General features: G+C 38.7%; 1 protein-coding gene across 2 annotated transcripts in view; it reads right to left on the minus strand.

Annotated features, from left to right (window-relative positions):
• TMEM135 (transmembrane protein 135) overlaps positions 1-17,063 on the minus strand; it is a 181,100-nt gene that overhangs the window by 54,805 nt on the left and 109,232 nt on the right. For both annotated transcript variants that reach the window (XM_083796596.1, XM_083796595.1), the window contains exon 6: positions 8,614-8,660. In XM_083796596.1, the coding sequence (XP_083652722.1) occupies positions 8,614-8,660 (47 nt within the window). The remainder of the gene's footprint in view (positions 1-8,613; positions 8,661-17,063) is intronic.

Below are 17,063 nucleotides of genomic sequence, written 5' to 3' on the forward strand. Positions count from 1 at the left end.
TTGCTGTCCTCCGAGCACTTACTGATGAAAAGGAGAGTTTGAGACCTGGGCTATTTACCGCAAGCAGCTACACCAGGTTACAGATATTGGTATTTATCCCTTTGAATACAATACAGACTCTTACATACTATATAGATTTGTAGGTTTGTTTTTGTTCTCTGCAACACACACAGACGTGCAGTCTGTAACCTCTTACCAGAGGTGGACTTCTTAAAACAATATTGCATGCACCATCGTTCGGCTTGGCATGACAACCATGCAGTGACTGACAACAAAATGAGTACAAGAAATAAAAAACAACGTGGCATACGTTTCCTCTGAAGAAACTGTAAATACAACAGGCATCAAGAAATTAACTACCGTGAACAAAATGTCGAAAGTTTTCTCTAAGGATACTTCAGGGATGTCTGATAACTCCTGGTATCTTAAGACTCAAGCACGTATGTCATGTATTTAAAATATGGTAATATTTTAAAACCATAAACACATATACTCAGAAGGTAAGCATGAATATTAAATGTTATATTCTAACCCTCAACCTTCTTATATTGCTATCACATATTTTCTCACCAAAATTTATATGGCACTAACAAAACTTTTAAAGGAATGCTTTAAATGCTATTACAAACTTTGAGAAAAATGGAAAAGACATCAGGTGGATATTACCGAAAATGCATGTGAAATTCGGTAGCAAGTCAACTTTGCCATGTATTTTTCTCATTTCGCATATGAAGTTATTAAAGGATTATTTCTTAAAATATAAAAATTAACATCAGCAAATTTAAACAAAAATCATGAGATGCATGTCTAGTGTGCATCAAAAACACAAGTTTCTTTTTACAGTTGACAAGGATCCAGAAAGATTGCAAATTTCACTTTAGTTTTGTACTTTATGTTACTGTACAAACTGAAATTATTTTATTTAGAATTCAGAAGGAGGTTTTTTAATACTTCACATAATTTTTAAATTGCAGGAAAACATTTTGAACTGTGATACTTTTTCCTGTCATTTTCATCCAAAGACTTTAAAACAATCAATACTTTTATACACATATAAAACCCCTTCCTTTTTTCGTCTTATTAACAGAGCACAAGGAAATTTTCTTCATATTAAAACTAAAAATGGATTTGTGAAACAGAAGGTTAATACCAGCCACATATGCAGAATAAGTTAGAAAATCACGTTCCAAGATCAGACTTTAATGAATTGTACACACGTGCACCCTCTCAGAACTATTTTAATATAGTTTCCAGGTAAATTAAGAAAAGCCATCAGTCTAGACTTATTCCACCTAGATTTACACAAGTAAATTGGGTGCACAATCACCTATATCATTAATTAGAGAGAGGCAGCTCCGCAAAATAAATTAAGCCCACACAAGGTGGGAACTGCCCTCTTGATTTGCCCATCTCTTCCTTAGTATGTCCTAACTTAAACATCTCAGGTGCCTAAAATTGAAAATTGAAGGTAAGTCTTGAAAATCTACTTACAGCAGGCACCAGACATGGTAGAGATCTAACTGTCGTAAGGTTTTCTTTACTGCTAGATTACAAAGCAGACCCGATTTTTTTTTTTCCCTTTATAAATACCATTATTTCCTCATTCTTCCTGCACCATCCAAATGAACAGCTGAGGAACAGTGCTTCGTACCTTCCAATATAAGAACGCAGAAACAGAAAAGGTGGGATTTGCCCATGATTTCCTGCAGCAGTTCTGCAAACCTCTGGAGCTACTTCCCTTACAACCAAAACCAAGCAAAACTACATGGTATTACAAGTTGCAAATGGGGAAAAAAAAAATATATATATATATATAAGAAAACCTCAATTCAGTGGAAAACTGATTTAGTGGAAATCTGGCAAAAGAGAGAATGCACTCCATGCAAATAAAATTAAAATGCTTTCTCGCAATGTATTCTCTTGCTATCCAAGCAGACAACAGACAATCTCACCTTTCTACAGATATTTGCATTTGAAGTAAGCATGTGCAACTCTACACCAATGCTCCGCCAGAGAAGTCTCCGGGTTAACCTACAAGGTTATCTCCACATCCACAAAGTCCTGCTGGGCTACCATGCTTTACTTTTGCTGACACTAAACAACGGATATTTATAGCATTTCTTAAAAGAGTGAATGTTTTCAACTACTCACCAGGTCACCCAAAATACCTCAGAAATCAAGTTCCATGAAAGTTACCAAAACAACGCTTTGAACCAGTAACTTTGAGTTGTTCATATAAGGACATTAAAAACATATAAACAAACATGAGGAAAAAATGTCTTCTATTTTTTTCTTCTAATTTACCACCTAAAAATTTAATAGCAGAGGAGTTTTTTATGTACTCCTGTAATTCTACAGCAAATGTAAAAGACAAGCTTTGTAAGAAAGGGGAATAGTATTGGATAATAAATCCATATAACACCAACTCCAAATATTAAGCTTATTTATTCTACAGTAAAAAACAGCAGGATTAAAAGGCAAAAATATTTTTCAAGTAGTTGGTTCTGTTCAAAAGGGAGCTTAGGTAATTAAATGAAAGAGTCTGACATGGCACCAGTGCCACGCATTTCTAAAAAGTAAATAAAGACACTTTGAAATATCATGTCAAAAATACTGAATAAATTACAGGATATGTGTTTCATTGGGAAAGAAGAGTAAATAGCTGTAATTTGGGAGGCTAGGATTTCATTAATGAGATAGAATAAAGGCCTCTGCAAACAAAAGGACCTTTCTTAAGGTTTTCAGTGAATTTATACAAGTTTCAATATTCTGTCTTAATGACAGTATATGGCATTTCTTAGATGTACTTTCCATTGTATTTTTCATTATCTGCTTTCCATCAATAAATTACAGAAATTACATTAAGAGATCAAGAGCTTTCTGCTGTGAGCCTTGCAAACCCCGAGTTACGAAAAACACCATGCTTTTCTTTTCCTGAACTTTGTGCAAGCTCAGCAATTATTTCTGATGGTCTGAAACTCATGCTTTGGAAAAATAACACTTCAAAATTTATCCCTGGAAGGCAGACTTCATACTCAACTTACGATCAATCAATCATCAGAAACATCTTATTTCCCATAATAGCCAGCCAAAGCTTGTACAGGGAGCTTTCCTTTCCAGTGTTCGAAGCAGATGAATTAACGCGTGTCTATTATAAACCGGTAGCATATAGTCGAGGGATTAACTGCTATAGCAACCAGTGCTGTAGTCTGACAACATACATTCACCCAAACTGCTGGATTTTCTGCATTTGTGTGGACTGCATTTATATGGTCATGTTCACTTACTGCGTAGTTTGTTCCGTGTTAACGTGGATTTCTGCAAATATGTGCAAGGGCACAGCCACTGCATCCCCCTTCCCCCAAAAACATACCTTAAGATTCACAGAATTCATGTTTAGTCTTTATTTTACACATTTTAGAACTCCTCCTGCTTATTCATTTTATTCTATTCAATTATTCTATAACACTACTCTGACAGCCATTACCTTGAATTAGTCAAACTGAAATAACATGACGTGCATTCACGGTTTAATCAACATCTTTCCCCTATTACCTTAATTCCATATAAATTACATTTTTTAAATAGGAACATTAAAGAAAAGTGTGCTTCTGTTCCCAGATACTTTAGAAAAGTTCCATTAAAAAAAAAATCCAACATGACAGCATCTAACATCAGAAACATTTTTCGAGGAGTGATAAATATTAAGTCCCAATGGAGCTCAATGTCATCTGAAAATTAATTCCTAAAGACATGGGAACGCTATTCTCCCTACACACAATTCTGTAAGTTTTTAAGAAAAAAGGTGGTAGGAGGGGAAAGAATCAGGCTTCAACTGGGTTAATATAAATTCTTTATAAATGAATGCTTGAGAGACTGCACTATATGAATTACTGTATACTACAATTACCCAAGAATGAGTGATGCATAATTTCAGCACTTTCAGTGGAGCTAAGCAGAAACATTTTGAGACAAAATGGAAACAAATGGAGGTATAAGTTAGCAGAAAACTACTGTAAAATAGGATTGAAAGGACGAAAAAAATAAGACTAAAATATGCTTCCTCTGTCTATAACATTTGCTTGTAAACCTATCATCTCCATTTCAGCTGCTATTTTCCTAGTTCTTTTTCTTCTATTTTTTGTCCTGTCTGCTGACATCATCTTTTTTTTTTTTCTTCTTTTTCAGTCACTCCCTCCCTTCCCTCTTCCTTCCTATATTGTTCTTTTGAATTTACCTTTCATTCTATCTTCTTTTTCACTTTACCCATTCCTGGAGTAATTATTCCCGGTTTTAGTTGTACTATGTCAGTCCTGCAACCTCATTTTCTGAGTCTGAGATTTAGCACCTCAATTTTCTTGATGTCCTTCCTCCTAAAGAAGGAATCACTCAAATAAATTGAGAAGAACTTGCCTATACTTCCCTGGAGCACAAATCACATAACTGTTATAGCAATATTTCCAACCAGTGTCCATCAAGGGAGAGATATGACCATGCTACAATTATGTGCCATCTTTTGCTCCCTTTTAGTGGCTACCTATCAAGTGGAGCACTTCCTTCCAGAATCAACAAAAAGCAAGCTCAACCTAATAATCCAACCCAAATGATATCCTGAAAGTTGTGATGTATAGAATATATCCTAATTCCTGCATGCAGATGACAGCTTTGAACCTTCCAACTCAAGTAACCTTTCACGTTATAGGTTCTGTAGAGATCACCTTAGGCCATGATGAGATGCAGTCACTTTACGGTGACAAACGTCCATGCTAGTGCTGAAAGGAGCACATCTGCTTTTTCCGTGCTCATCCCATCCACCCCCAACAGCTGCCCCACAGTGCATCACTGAAGGAGCTGTGGGAGGGAACCCATCCATCTGGGCAGGATCCAAACTGCACGGGGCAAAACCCATCCAAACTGCACAGGGCAAAAAAGCTGGCTCATTGCAGTCAACCAGTTAACCACGGAGCTGCAAGAATGCTAGTGGCAGTACAGGCAAGGCAACCAGGACGACTGACTGCGAGCCATCACTTTTATGTTCAGATATCCTAATAATCTTGGATGAGGAAATTTCTACGAACTCAGAAAACAGAGACTATTTTGCTTTTGTTCTCATTATTGTCATCTGAGTGCCAAGTATCAGTCATATTTTGACAGCACGGAGATATATTAATATTTAGTCTTTTTCTAGAAAGTTTTAAGCTTCAGGTTACACCATTTAGATAGTGCATTAGGATTTTATTTTTAATGATGGAGTGAATTACATATTACCATCATGTGGTCAAGATCGCCACTATTCTCTGTACCTCTTTGGACATTTTGGTGGGGTGGGGAGGACAAAACACCACCCTGGAAACAGAGTTTGGAGACATAGCAAAGAAGGACTTTGCTTGTTTTTCAGGTCAATAAATGCTTGTTTGCAGTAAAGAGCTTTCACAGTCAATGGCAAAATATTCTACAAGGTAAGCAGATCTACCTTGAATAAAGTTTTTCTGAGACTTTTCTGAAAGCACTATAATTCTACCACTATTTGTGCAAGATCTGTTTACGATTAGAAAAAGGCTGAAATAATTCTGACTCGCTAAACACGTGAAATGCAGCGCAATGACTCTTCCAATTCTTTTTTTATTTTATATGACAAGAGAGACAGGAAGATTATCGTCCCCAGAAGGCTGGGTAGATCCAGAGAGGATTCTTCCAAGGGCTGTCCAAAACCTTACCTGAAGCGATCAATGCTGAATTCACATATGGGCAAGACAATGACCAACTCACGATCCCAGTCCAGACAAACTGTCCAACAACTCCAAGAGTTGCTCAAGTGACCTCTCTGTTGTCTGGCTTCTCATCGAAGAGTGGTTTTTCTCCTACTATATTTCCATGACTACATATTGTGGAAGAACTGTTTAATCTGGCGTGTGGTAGAATAGCTGCATTTCTCACTCTGCTAATTCTCAGAGATGCCCCTGACCACCTGGACCTCTTACACCTTCTCTGCCTTTTTTTTTCACCTGTCCCCATCCATACATTCTACAAGATGCAGTGGTATCTAACTCACAGAGCTGTAATATGGATTTTTTTCCAGGTGTATCTTTTAAGTTGCATTCAACAAGGCAAGCAAGGCTATTCTCCTCCAAGAACTTACAGCCACTGTCTTTGACAGCTTATTACATTAAATATTTCTCAATAAGACAGCCATTGGTGTGAATCAAAAAGTGGAAGAGACTCAGGGCACAAAATAGTTCCTTCCTTTCCCCAAGCAATATTACCCATGTTTTCCGAAATCTGCTGCTACATACCTGAAAGCACAGACCATCTGCAGCCTCGCCAGCTAATCTTTTCACTGCTTGCTTAGGATTTTCATCACTATCTATGTGAATTAATCTCTGTACAATTTATTATTGTAAGAATAAATGTCTTCTTCTGCTGTCTCTTGTTCTTTCTATCACAGCCAGGAGAACAGACTGTTATTCTCTTCCTCTTTTCAGCAGTCTTATACATACTTGAAGACAGCTATTCCATCCCCCCCCCCCTTTTTTTTTTAATTAAACAACCATAATCCATCCTTCTTAATAAATCTTGTTTTCTAAACTCCAGATCACACTCTTGAAGTTTCTCTGACAGTTCCATATTCTTCTTGGAATGTAATAACCAAAGACACAAAAAGCACCAAGAACTTCTTAACCCTTAAGTACAACAAAACGACAACTTTATGTACCTCACAAGCACTAATCCTGTTTACATATCTTGTAACAGTGCCTCCCTTTATTGCAGGAATGGGACATTATTGACTTACTCTCACTGACGGTTTGCAAACAGTTACCACTGGATTCTTTTTCAGGGAACTGCTCCCCAATCATTTGATTCTCCAAAGTCAGCGCATGCAAGTACATTACTTCAACCTTGTCATCAGTGACCGGCTTCATGTTTTTTCAGATCTTATCTCCACTTTGCATCCATCTGAATTCCAAGTCTCTTCTGCAAAGTAACTGAAGTCCCACCCAACAGCTTTATCTACACATCATCTACATGCCTGCCTACACAGATGATCCAGGTCTGGTTTCTTTATGAAAGTACCACATCCCTGCAAGGCTGTTCTATTCACTATACTGATTAAACTCAGGGAAAAAAAAAAGAAAAAAAAAAAAAAGAGAGAGAAAATAAATCGGTCGGTGCGAATCATTTTTCAATAATTTTACTTTGATTTATCTATTTATCTATCTTTGTTGGTGTTTACAAAAAAATTTTTTTGGTATTTTCTCTTGAGAGGTAATTAATGGACCTATACCTCCCAGCCCCGTATTTTAATTCCTCTGTTACAACAACATTGACAAAGGAATTAAATGTTCCTGATGATTGCTCAACAGGATATCCGTCACCCCTGGCACGGAGGGACTAATTTTAGAAGAGAAAGTGGTTTGGAACCCGTTCAACAACTGTCAGCATCGCATTGTCAGGTCAGGAAGGAATTCACCAAATATTTCTGGGCTCTGGTCAGTTCTCGTTTAACTTCCGGGTTGTCTGTAAAACACTGGTTCGTTATCAAGACATAAACAGGAGACAACCGGTTTCCTCCAGAATCATACAACATTTATACCTTTGACCAGATTTCCAGAGTTTTGGCTTTGTTTAATCAGCATCTATGCAGATGGGTGTCCAACTTCAGCATTCCCAGGAAACTTTTCAGCGGCTGTTATACAAGAACAAGACGACTGCAGATACGCGGGTCTTAATGGGTGGTAGGTGAAAGGAGGAATGCTTTTCAGAAACTTTTGAATTAACAGCTTTCCCTTATCCACAGAGTGGTTTTGGCCAATAGCTGAAAGTAATTCGTAAGTAATGGAATTACAAAAAACAAGCTGCAATTTCTCGAGTTTTGCAATCGTCAGGGGATCTTATGGCTTGAAGAATCAGCCATGGCTACACGCCACAGAAAATTCCAAGGCAAAGGGTTGTAGTCAAAGGTTGCTCTAACAAGCAGCTGTCCAACTAGAGATATAGTACAGTAATTTGGGGGAGTCTGGCATTTAAAAAGGAAACAGTGAAAAGATAAATAACACGTCTCTTGCAAACTGCGAGAAAAAAGTTGTAAAACCAGTGTTTAATCTGAGCATACTATTGAATGTTTTAAAAAAGGAATATAGATACTTGTGAAAAAAGAATGTGAAAGTTGCGCTCACATGCATGTCAAACATTTGGTATTATTTAAGACTATAAAACCTCAGTTGCCTATTCACCTGCATTTTCACCAGGAGAAAAAATGTTATCTCCCCTGCAGTAAGGTATGTCAGAATGCGTATGAAAAGCAGTATTTCAGCAGCTTTCATACTAGGCAATCTTAGCTCTCCAGGGTCTTAATTATGAGATGAGAGGAGGCTCCTTAAATAATCAGTATAACCTCCAGAAGATTTGAAGTGTTTAACTTAGTATTTCCCTTTTTAGACCAATTATGTTCACAGCCCTGGGTTTTTAACGCCATGGAAGAACTCTATTCGATTTAGAAGCCTCGAGTCCAGAATACACGTAAGTTTTCATATGAATACCAAAAATCAGGTAAGCTTTTAGAAACACTTTTCAAAATAATCTTTACAAACATAAACAGACATACAAGCAACGTACCTGAAAAAGAACATGAACAGAGCAGCTGTGATGCAGAACAACAGTACCTACAAGAAGGAGAAAGAGGGTTATTGCATCAGCCATCACACTACTACTGTATGTTCTGGATCGTGAACACTTCACAAATGTTCCTACAGAAGTTATGCTTTATTTATATATCCTTCAACAGCATGAACATAACAGCTTGTCTGAATCCACCAAAAAGGATTCTCTTGTTTCTAGTGGGCTTTGGTTGGTCCTATGGAAATTAAAAGAAAATAAATAAAAATACACGAAAACCAAACCAGGGTAGTGGAATGATAGACAGAGCAAAGGATGCCATTTAAAATAGTCTGGAATATACTAATAAATAACAAAATAATAATAAAACAATAGAATGAAAACAAACATATTCTCTCTGCTTTTGCTTTTGTGATTTATTCAAACATTGTCTTGATGGTTTCAGTTTAAAGAGCAGAAAATGTAAGATGCCTGCTCCTCCTGCTTAACTACTCTTGAGCAAGGCTGAGAGCAGACAGCCTTGTTCCCACACCAGTACCCTTTCTGTTAGTTCACTGTAGCGTTAAACTTGCTTGCAATAATGCAATCTTGCTCTACATCAACGTGACCGTACATGAGTCAGCGAGCAAATTAGCAGCTCTCCACCACTGAGAAGGGAAAGTCCTGCACCTCCATCCCCTCAGCTACCTGCTCAATGCTTACTTCTCCCTCACTACCCGCCCAGTGACTCAAAAATGCTGAAGAAAGCTAATCCAAGGACAGAAAAAACAAAAACAAAACAAAACACAAAAAAAAACCCCACACACAATTTTTTCCCCCAATTTAATGAGATAAGATCACCGGAAGGGTCTAAAAGCACCAGAGCAGGCACAGGCAAAGGAAAGGAGGAAGACCTCAGTGCCAGGAGCAGGGAAGAAGAGACAGAGGATGAAGTCTGGAGACAGCAACAAGCTGTTGTGTCTTGACTGCAGAACTGCTTGCACTTACAGCATAGGCAGTAACAATCATATAATGCTTTAAATTCATAACCTGCTTTAATCCACACTATACCTTTGCCAGATATAGCTTGAGAGTGAGAAAATACTGTTTTGTACCAAATACAGTGTCCCACATTCCCAGCATTTATGAGGAAAAATAGCTTACAGATAAATTGCACTTATTTTCAAGGGTTCAAGAGGTTTTTTAACAAGATAGAATATAGAAAGTGTAAGTGAAAAGAACGGGAAAAGAACGGGAAATGTTGGCAGAAGTACACATTTGAAGGTTATAAACACATGTAGAACAGTAGATTAGGTTGCTACATGTTGATAGACATCAGAAAGTCTGATAAAAATTTGAATAGGGAAAGTTTACAATGAGTTTCAGAAGAAAAGAATCTTACAAGACTATTTCCTGTTTCAATGCCCTCTGGTATATGACTTAAAATTATGGCAGACAAGACATTGTAACATTATTTTTTATTCCTTTTCCTTCACCAGTACTATCGTATTTCATTACTCTGCATCAAAAATGTGAACATCTGAAATCATTTTATATAAAAGCATTTGGGTGAAGCGAGGACAATGATCTATTCCAGTTCAAACGACCAGCAAAAGCAGACTTACATTTAAACCTGAGTTCTGCTTAAAAAGATCTGCCCTAACCCTCTGATGTTCAAACCACATTTAACCATTCAAACAGCAATCACCAGTTCTCTGGTGCCGTTTCTGGGAGACAGAAGGGACAAGAAGTCCTGGTGGCTTTGACGGCCCTGGGCAATGATATTGAGAAATATGTGAAAATGGCAAAGAACCAGTTTCCTAGGGGGGAAAAAAAAAAAAAAAAAAGTATGCTTTTGTATACTAAAAGCACTCACTTTATTAAATAGCCTGTTTTCCTTTTTTTTTTTCTTCTTTCTTAGCATTCTCTGATTACAGCTCGATTACACCCTAACAAGTATTTATACACATCGTGTATAAACTCCACGAGATTCCTGCCAGCCACCTCTCCAGCCTGTCCAGGTCCCTCTGGATGGCAGTACCACTACCTGGTGGGACAGGACAACCACTCCTCCCAGTTTTTATCATCTGCAAACAGTGTTAGGCGGTCAGCCAGGCCATATCTAATATCCACAACAATACCAGCATCAATTATTTGAAACATCCTGTTTATAAACACCTAGATAAAATGATAAAAAACAACCAACACAGCCAACAAATAAATTAAAACTATTGTGATTTTCTTACTTGACAGATGCTTTAAGGAAAGAAGGAGGTGTGATTTATATGAACGTGAATGCACCTTCGTGGCAGTTGCACATGTAAATTAAGAAAGTTGGCACAGAGCTGCTCAACTACACTGCAGGAGAAAATTTTAAGTTAGCAGGTCATTATTCAGCTACATTTAACTGAGGCCATTATGGAGATTTTGCTTCCCTTTTCTTTTCAGTAACGATTCTAATGATGGAACAGATACTGGGTAACCAATTGACAAAATCCTTTAGAGGCTCAGTCTTCACACAAAGTGGCTGAATTGCCCAAAGTCAACAAGATGAAATTCAACAAAAATAAATACGAAGTACTTGGCAGGAGAAATCACATACACAAAAAACACGAGAAGAAATAACTGCATAGGCAGTACAAGGGTATAATAAATTTCACAGATCACAAATCAATATGTGCCAGCAGTGCGATGCTGCAGAAAGCACTGTAAAATAGAATTATGGACTCTTTCAGAAACAGAGGAGGTGAGATATAGCAGCATATTACACTAACAGCCTGGTGCTAGAAACACCCTGCAATACGATGTTGAGAACTGCTGTTAAAGGACTTTAAGCACAGGCAAAGCAAGACAGCGCAGAAGGGACAATGAAAATAACAGGCATGAAATACCCGACTGCTGGGAAAAATCAAGAACTGTGTTTGCTTAAGCTAAAGAGAGGCAGCTGATGACAAACATAACTGTTTTCAAATATGCACAAAGTCATAACCACATACTGACAAATGTCTTGTCCACCTGCACAGAAGGAAAAGAGGTGAGACAAGCCTACTGCAAGGACGATGGATGGTACAGAGAGTTTTCTCCACAGGGCACCAATGCACTGCAACCAGAACTCCCACCTGGAGCCCTGCATCCAGGTCTGGGGCCCCAGCACAAGAAAGATGTGGGGCTGTAAAAGCGAATCTAGAAGGAGGGCTAAAAAGATGATCAGAGGGCTGGAGCACCTCTCCTGTGAAGAAAGGCTGAGAGAGCTGGGGATGTTCAGCCTGGAGAAGAGAAGGCTCTGGGGACCTCATTGTCACTGTGGCCTTTCAGTACTTAAAGGGGTCTTATAAAAAGGATGGAGAAGGACTCCTTACTTGGGCAGACAATGACAGGACAAAGGGGAATGGTATTAAACTAAAAGAGGATAGATTTAGACTAGACATTAGGAGGAAATTCTTCACTGCAAGGGTGGTGAGGCCCTGGCACAGGCTGCCCAGAGAAGCTGTGGGTGCCCCATCCCTGGAGGTGCTCAAGGCCAGGCTGGATGGGGCTTTGGGCAACCTGGGCTGGTGGGAGGTGTCCCTGCCCATGGCAGGGGCGTGGAACCAGATGGTCTTTAAGGTCCCTTCCAGCCCAAACCATTCTGGGATTCTGTGATTCTAAGTAGTCTGTGAGCAACTTTATCAGAGGGGTTTAAAATCAGTAGAGGCAAAAGTCTCTTAGCTACGCTCTGGTTACGTTTGACACCATTGCTCAAGCGCTGCTTCTGCCCGGCATTTACACAACTCAAGGGCAGTAAAATGTGCAGCTGAAGCAGCCAGTTCAACATGACATGCACAGCTGAACACAGAAAGCCCAGCCCTTGTCTTACTGTAGTACCAGCACACGGAAGGTCGCTGTCTTCCAGAATTAAGCTGTTTTCAAAATATGCCTCTTTTTTCCAACCAAACTTTTCCCTGTTGTATCTAAGCAGCACCCTCAGTATCTACAATATGCAATGCCTATTTTAAATTTAAAAACAACTACACTAAAAAGAGAAAAAACACACTAAAGCCTACAGAATTACAATTCTAAATACTGAGTGAACTTAAGCCTTAAAATAGTAGCTAGCGAGCAGGAAGTCTACTTTGGGATTTTCTTGCAGAGTCCATCAGTTTTTGATTTACAGTACAAGGTCAACAAATTGAGCTTGGCAACACACGGACCTTGAAACTTTCCAGCTGCAGGAACAGCTACAACAAGCAGACAACATAAATGTTTCTAATGAGAGTGATCCACCCTAAATATTTTAACATTTCTAAAGAAATGCACAGAGGTTACAAGGAAAATTCCCTATGCTTCATGGTAGGTCAGCCGAGTTGGTGTGTAAGGAGAGCACTGTAATTTAGTTGACTGTATTGTACCTTACTTACTGTACTATACTGAACTGTAATAGAGAAGAGGAAAAGGTATGATACAAAACTTAGAGGCACTTTTTTCACATCTTTGTGGGCTGACAACACCAATTTCTTTTTTTTTCAAGAAAGTTTAGCCTTCATATAAACAACATCCTGAAGCAACACGCAGCGGTTCCTACTTCGGAGCACAAAACCCAGCTCGGGACATTGCCTGAATTAGGGCCAAGGAAGGGGCTGCTGATTTACCTGGAAAATGAGCTGAAAGCAGTGGGGCTGCTCTGATTGCTGGGGTACAGAGAGACCCAGAGGTACCAGGTGGGTGTTATTTGGGCTGGAATATGCAGCTTCTGAAGCTTCCCTCGTGTAGATGACACCCATCTGCTTATAGCTGACGTGGCGGTAATAGTCAGCTTTCCTGGGCTAACCATGTCTCTAACTGGAGGCTGCTGATGTCCCGTCCAGTCAGAAGAAGAATTGGAGAGAAGTCTGTGATAACAGACAGAACCACAAACTTTCTGATTAAAAAGCACTGAAGATGCCTGTGACCTGTGCAAAGGGACAAGTCAGTGACATTAGCTGGCTGAAATATTTAGAGTGTCAGAGCTACAGTTCAACACTGGCCAGTGTTAAATCCAACTCACAGAGGACACAAGGCTGTTTCAGCCGCTGGCACATCAACGCCTGACTTCAAGGATATTCACGAGACGTGAAAACCATCACCTTCTGGATCAAGCACTTAGCAATTCATGTGAGAGCGATAGCTACACTTAGGGATAAAAAAAGTGACTGCTCCTAGCTCTTGAAGGCTGTACGCTGCAGAAAAAAGGAACAATCAGCTAGTGTCTGAGGAAAATTTTACTGGCAAAAATCAAGGAAAATTAAAATAAAAACTCTGATAACACTTGACTGACAGGTCCATTAAAAGGAGTTTCTCCAATAACTGTTACTTGAGCCATTTTTTTCCTAAAGTTACAAAGAAAGGTGGATTTAGTTTTTTGTTGTTGTTTTAATTGGTCACTAGTTGCTACTTCTACAAGTATGGCCATAATAATAATAATAATAATAATTTAATACTAATACGTGCTTAGTTTCTTAAATTACTACTTTTTATTTAAGATTTTCTGTTTTAAAAGCACTTTGTGATCTATACACACATGATTGGAATCTTGTGTAGTGGCCACGGATTTTTACTCTTAAATTACATGATCCAGAAGAAAGAGCCATTTCACATTTCGGTTTAATCCTTAAAATAAACCAGCCTGCCATTTATCCACAGAAGATCCTTCTGCTTTCTCTGCCGATCGTGGTTATAAGCACTCTTTTGACCTTTATGCATCTAGTTGAGTAGTGGTAGGGTAGTTGTAGCATCTTTTATTATATTAAACAACCTTACCAGGGCTGAAGGAACATACTCCTTCAGACTTTTGAGAACACAATCCATTCTCCAGATTTACCTCTATTTCAGACACGAGGAGTATTTTTTTGTGCCCAAAAGCCATTCTGTTTTTTTTTTTCAATACAAATTATTTGGTCTAATGAAGAAAAACAACCAAAGAGAAAAGCACAAACAAACCTAGCTTGAACCATAAAACCACAGAGCTACACAACAGCACTGTAAGTAAAATTGGTATAAATCACAGAAAATTGTTAACTGCTGCCTGTAGTTCCTCAATTTTATTTCAAAACATGTTATTGCTCCAATAAAAAATGCTTTCTGTGGCTCTTATGACTAAGATTCTTCCATACAGAAGCTCCCTTCTAAAAAAAAATAAAAAATAATACAATAGAAATAGGTATACAGATTAATGTAATGCCCCTACACTCCAAGATCAAGGAAAAAAGTATACATGGCATTATCTCTTTTCTACCTCCACATTACAATCATGTAAACAGTAGTCTCCTAGTCAATTAACTGTCTCTATAAAGTTGATATGCTGTGTTGTTTCTTTCCAATAATAAAATCTTTAAAAGCCTTTTTTTTTTTTGTAATTTTATGGTAATTAAAGGAGATGGATGGAAATCACTGAAAATTTCCGGTTAATTACACAAAGATACCATAAGTCGTACAAAAATTATTTATGTGAAAATAGCTGTCAAGTTTCATTACCTGCAGCCACTTGAAATCTGATCTGATGACCAGTCTTACCAATGTGAGCTGATATTTTCTGTTATTATTTCATGCCCCAAGCAAGAAGTTATCATAGTAAATAATTATCTGGTGGAATGAGTCACCGTTAGCTGACAGTGCAGTTCTTATGGATGACAGCTGCATCTTTACATATACAGAACTGAAGAGCAGGACTTCAGCCCTAAAACCACAACCTGCTAATAATATCAACTGTATCTCCGTAATTTACTGCTATAAACCGTATTTACACCCTGACGTGGTAGAGGAAGACTGTAACAGATGCTTGTTACTAGACTATATCAGCAATGGACTTGGCAAGTGATTTTCCTGAGTACTGAACCAGTTTCCACCTGTTCTCCCTCTCTCCACCACAGTTCTCTACATGCTGTCCCATGGGAGTACAAAGCACAGTTGTCAGGTTTTTGTTGCATCCCACGTTTATTTTTCTTACCTCTTAAGCTTCTAATCTGTTTTGGCTAGCACAGCAGATTCTCCTGAGAGCCACACTGGTGTAACTAAGCTAAAAAAGCAGAATAGGCAGCTACAAAGAGCAACTCAATGCCCCGAACAGATGGCCTGCAATGGAACTGAAGATGCCCGAATCTCAACACTTTTGGGTTATTCAAGAGAAGACGCAGAGGTGGCTGGAGTGCCGCTCCAACAGCCTGGATGGATAAAGACTGTAATGTGCAGAAATCAAACACGTGATGGCTAGAACCTGAAGTCTGCCAGATTCAGAAAAACAAGATGGCAACTTCTTCTCCTGTTAGTAAGATTAACCAAACACAATGACACTGTTTTGTGTATCGTGAGTTACATACTCAATGCACAATGTGGTGAGATTCACTGGTCAGTGCTAACCAGTATCTGACTGTGTAATTTTAATGGCCTCCTGAGGTGTCCGTATTCATGAAAACAGTATTGCTGATGTGTGTCTTCAAAATGAATTTGCATTACAAATACTAAAACATGCATCAGGACACACCACAGCAAAGGTTTCTCAAATCCACCGTTCCTTATTTAAACTTAAGCGTGTTGAACAAAATACATACCTCAGGTCTGTCAAACAGCTCCTTGAGGCTACAGGGAAAATAAAGGGAAGGGGGAAGCCTAAAGGGAAAACAGGCTTCAAATCCTGCAGCAGCTCCACACTATTGTAACCTTCTCACCTTCTCTGTCTTGGAATCCCTCGTGCCTTTCTCAGCAGAGCTGTTTCGTGGACAACACCTTTGGGAACAAGCCAGCTCCATTAAATAGGGGCAGAGAGTTTTCAACGACTGACCTCTGTACTTAGCCCCAACCCCCTTATATTTCAATCCAATGCGGAGAGGTGAAGAGCCAGCGGGGAATGCCATGCACTCTGCACTCCTGCAGGAATGAACTGTTCGGGAACAACTGATAATCTGACTCTGACACAGATTTAACAAAACACATACGCCATAACCAAATACTGTTCTCAGTACCTGCTGGGTGCAGCCACAGGCTGACAGAGCTTGACTCTGCCTGACTTCTCTGAAGTCATATACTACCTCTCTTTTACACTCTAATTCAAATATGAGATCTACTTTCTAGCTTTTACTACCTTTAGAACAACAATCTTTATAATATCCCTTATTTCTCTATTAACAGTGCCTCTGAATTCCTGAGAACTGCAGTGAATAGCAAAAACGGACTATTTGTCTCTCAGTGATGCTTACTAAAGAAGTCACACTTCTCACTTGAAACTTCATTAGTAAAGCTTTGAAAGAAAGAATATAAAGATATTTTATGTTGAAAACATGATTTGTTTTTGTACAAAAGCATGACAACTTGTGGAAAATAGTGGTTGTCTTTCACCAAGATCAAATTCCTACTGATCCCAGAAGACATGAGCACATTGATCTGCACCTTCAATTCTAAGACGGATCCTCTTCTCCCTGGACATTTCAAGTTCTGCAATGTTTTACCTCCTTTCCATGGTA

Source organism: Anser anser (assembly GCF_964211835.1).
Source record: "Anser anser genome assembly, chromosome: 1".
Taxonomy (NCBI): domain Eukaryota; kingdom Metazoa; phylum Chordata; class Aves; order Anseriformes; family Anatidae; genus Anser; species Anser anser.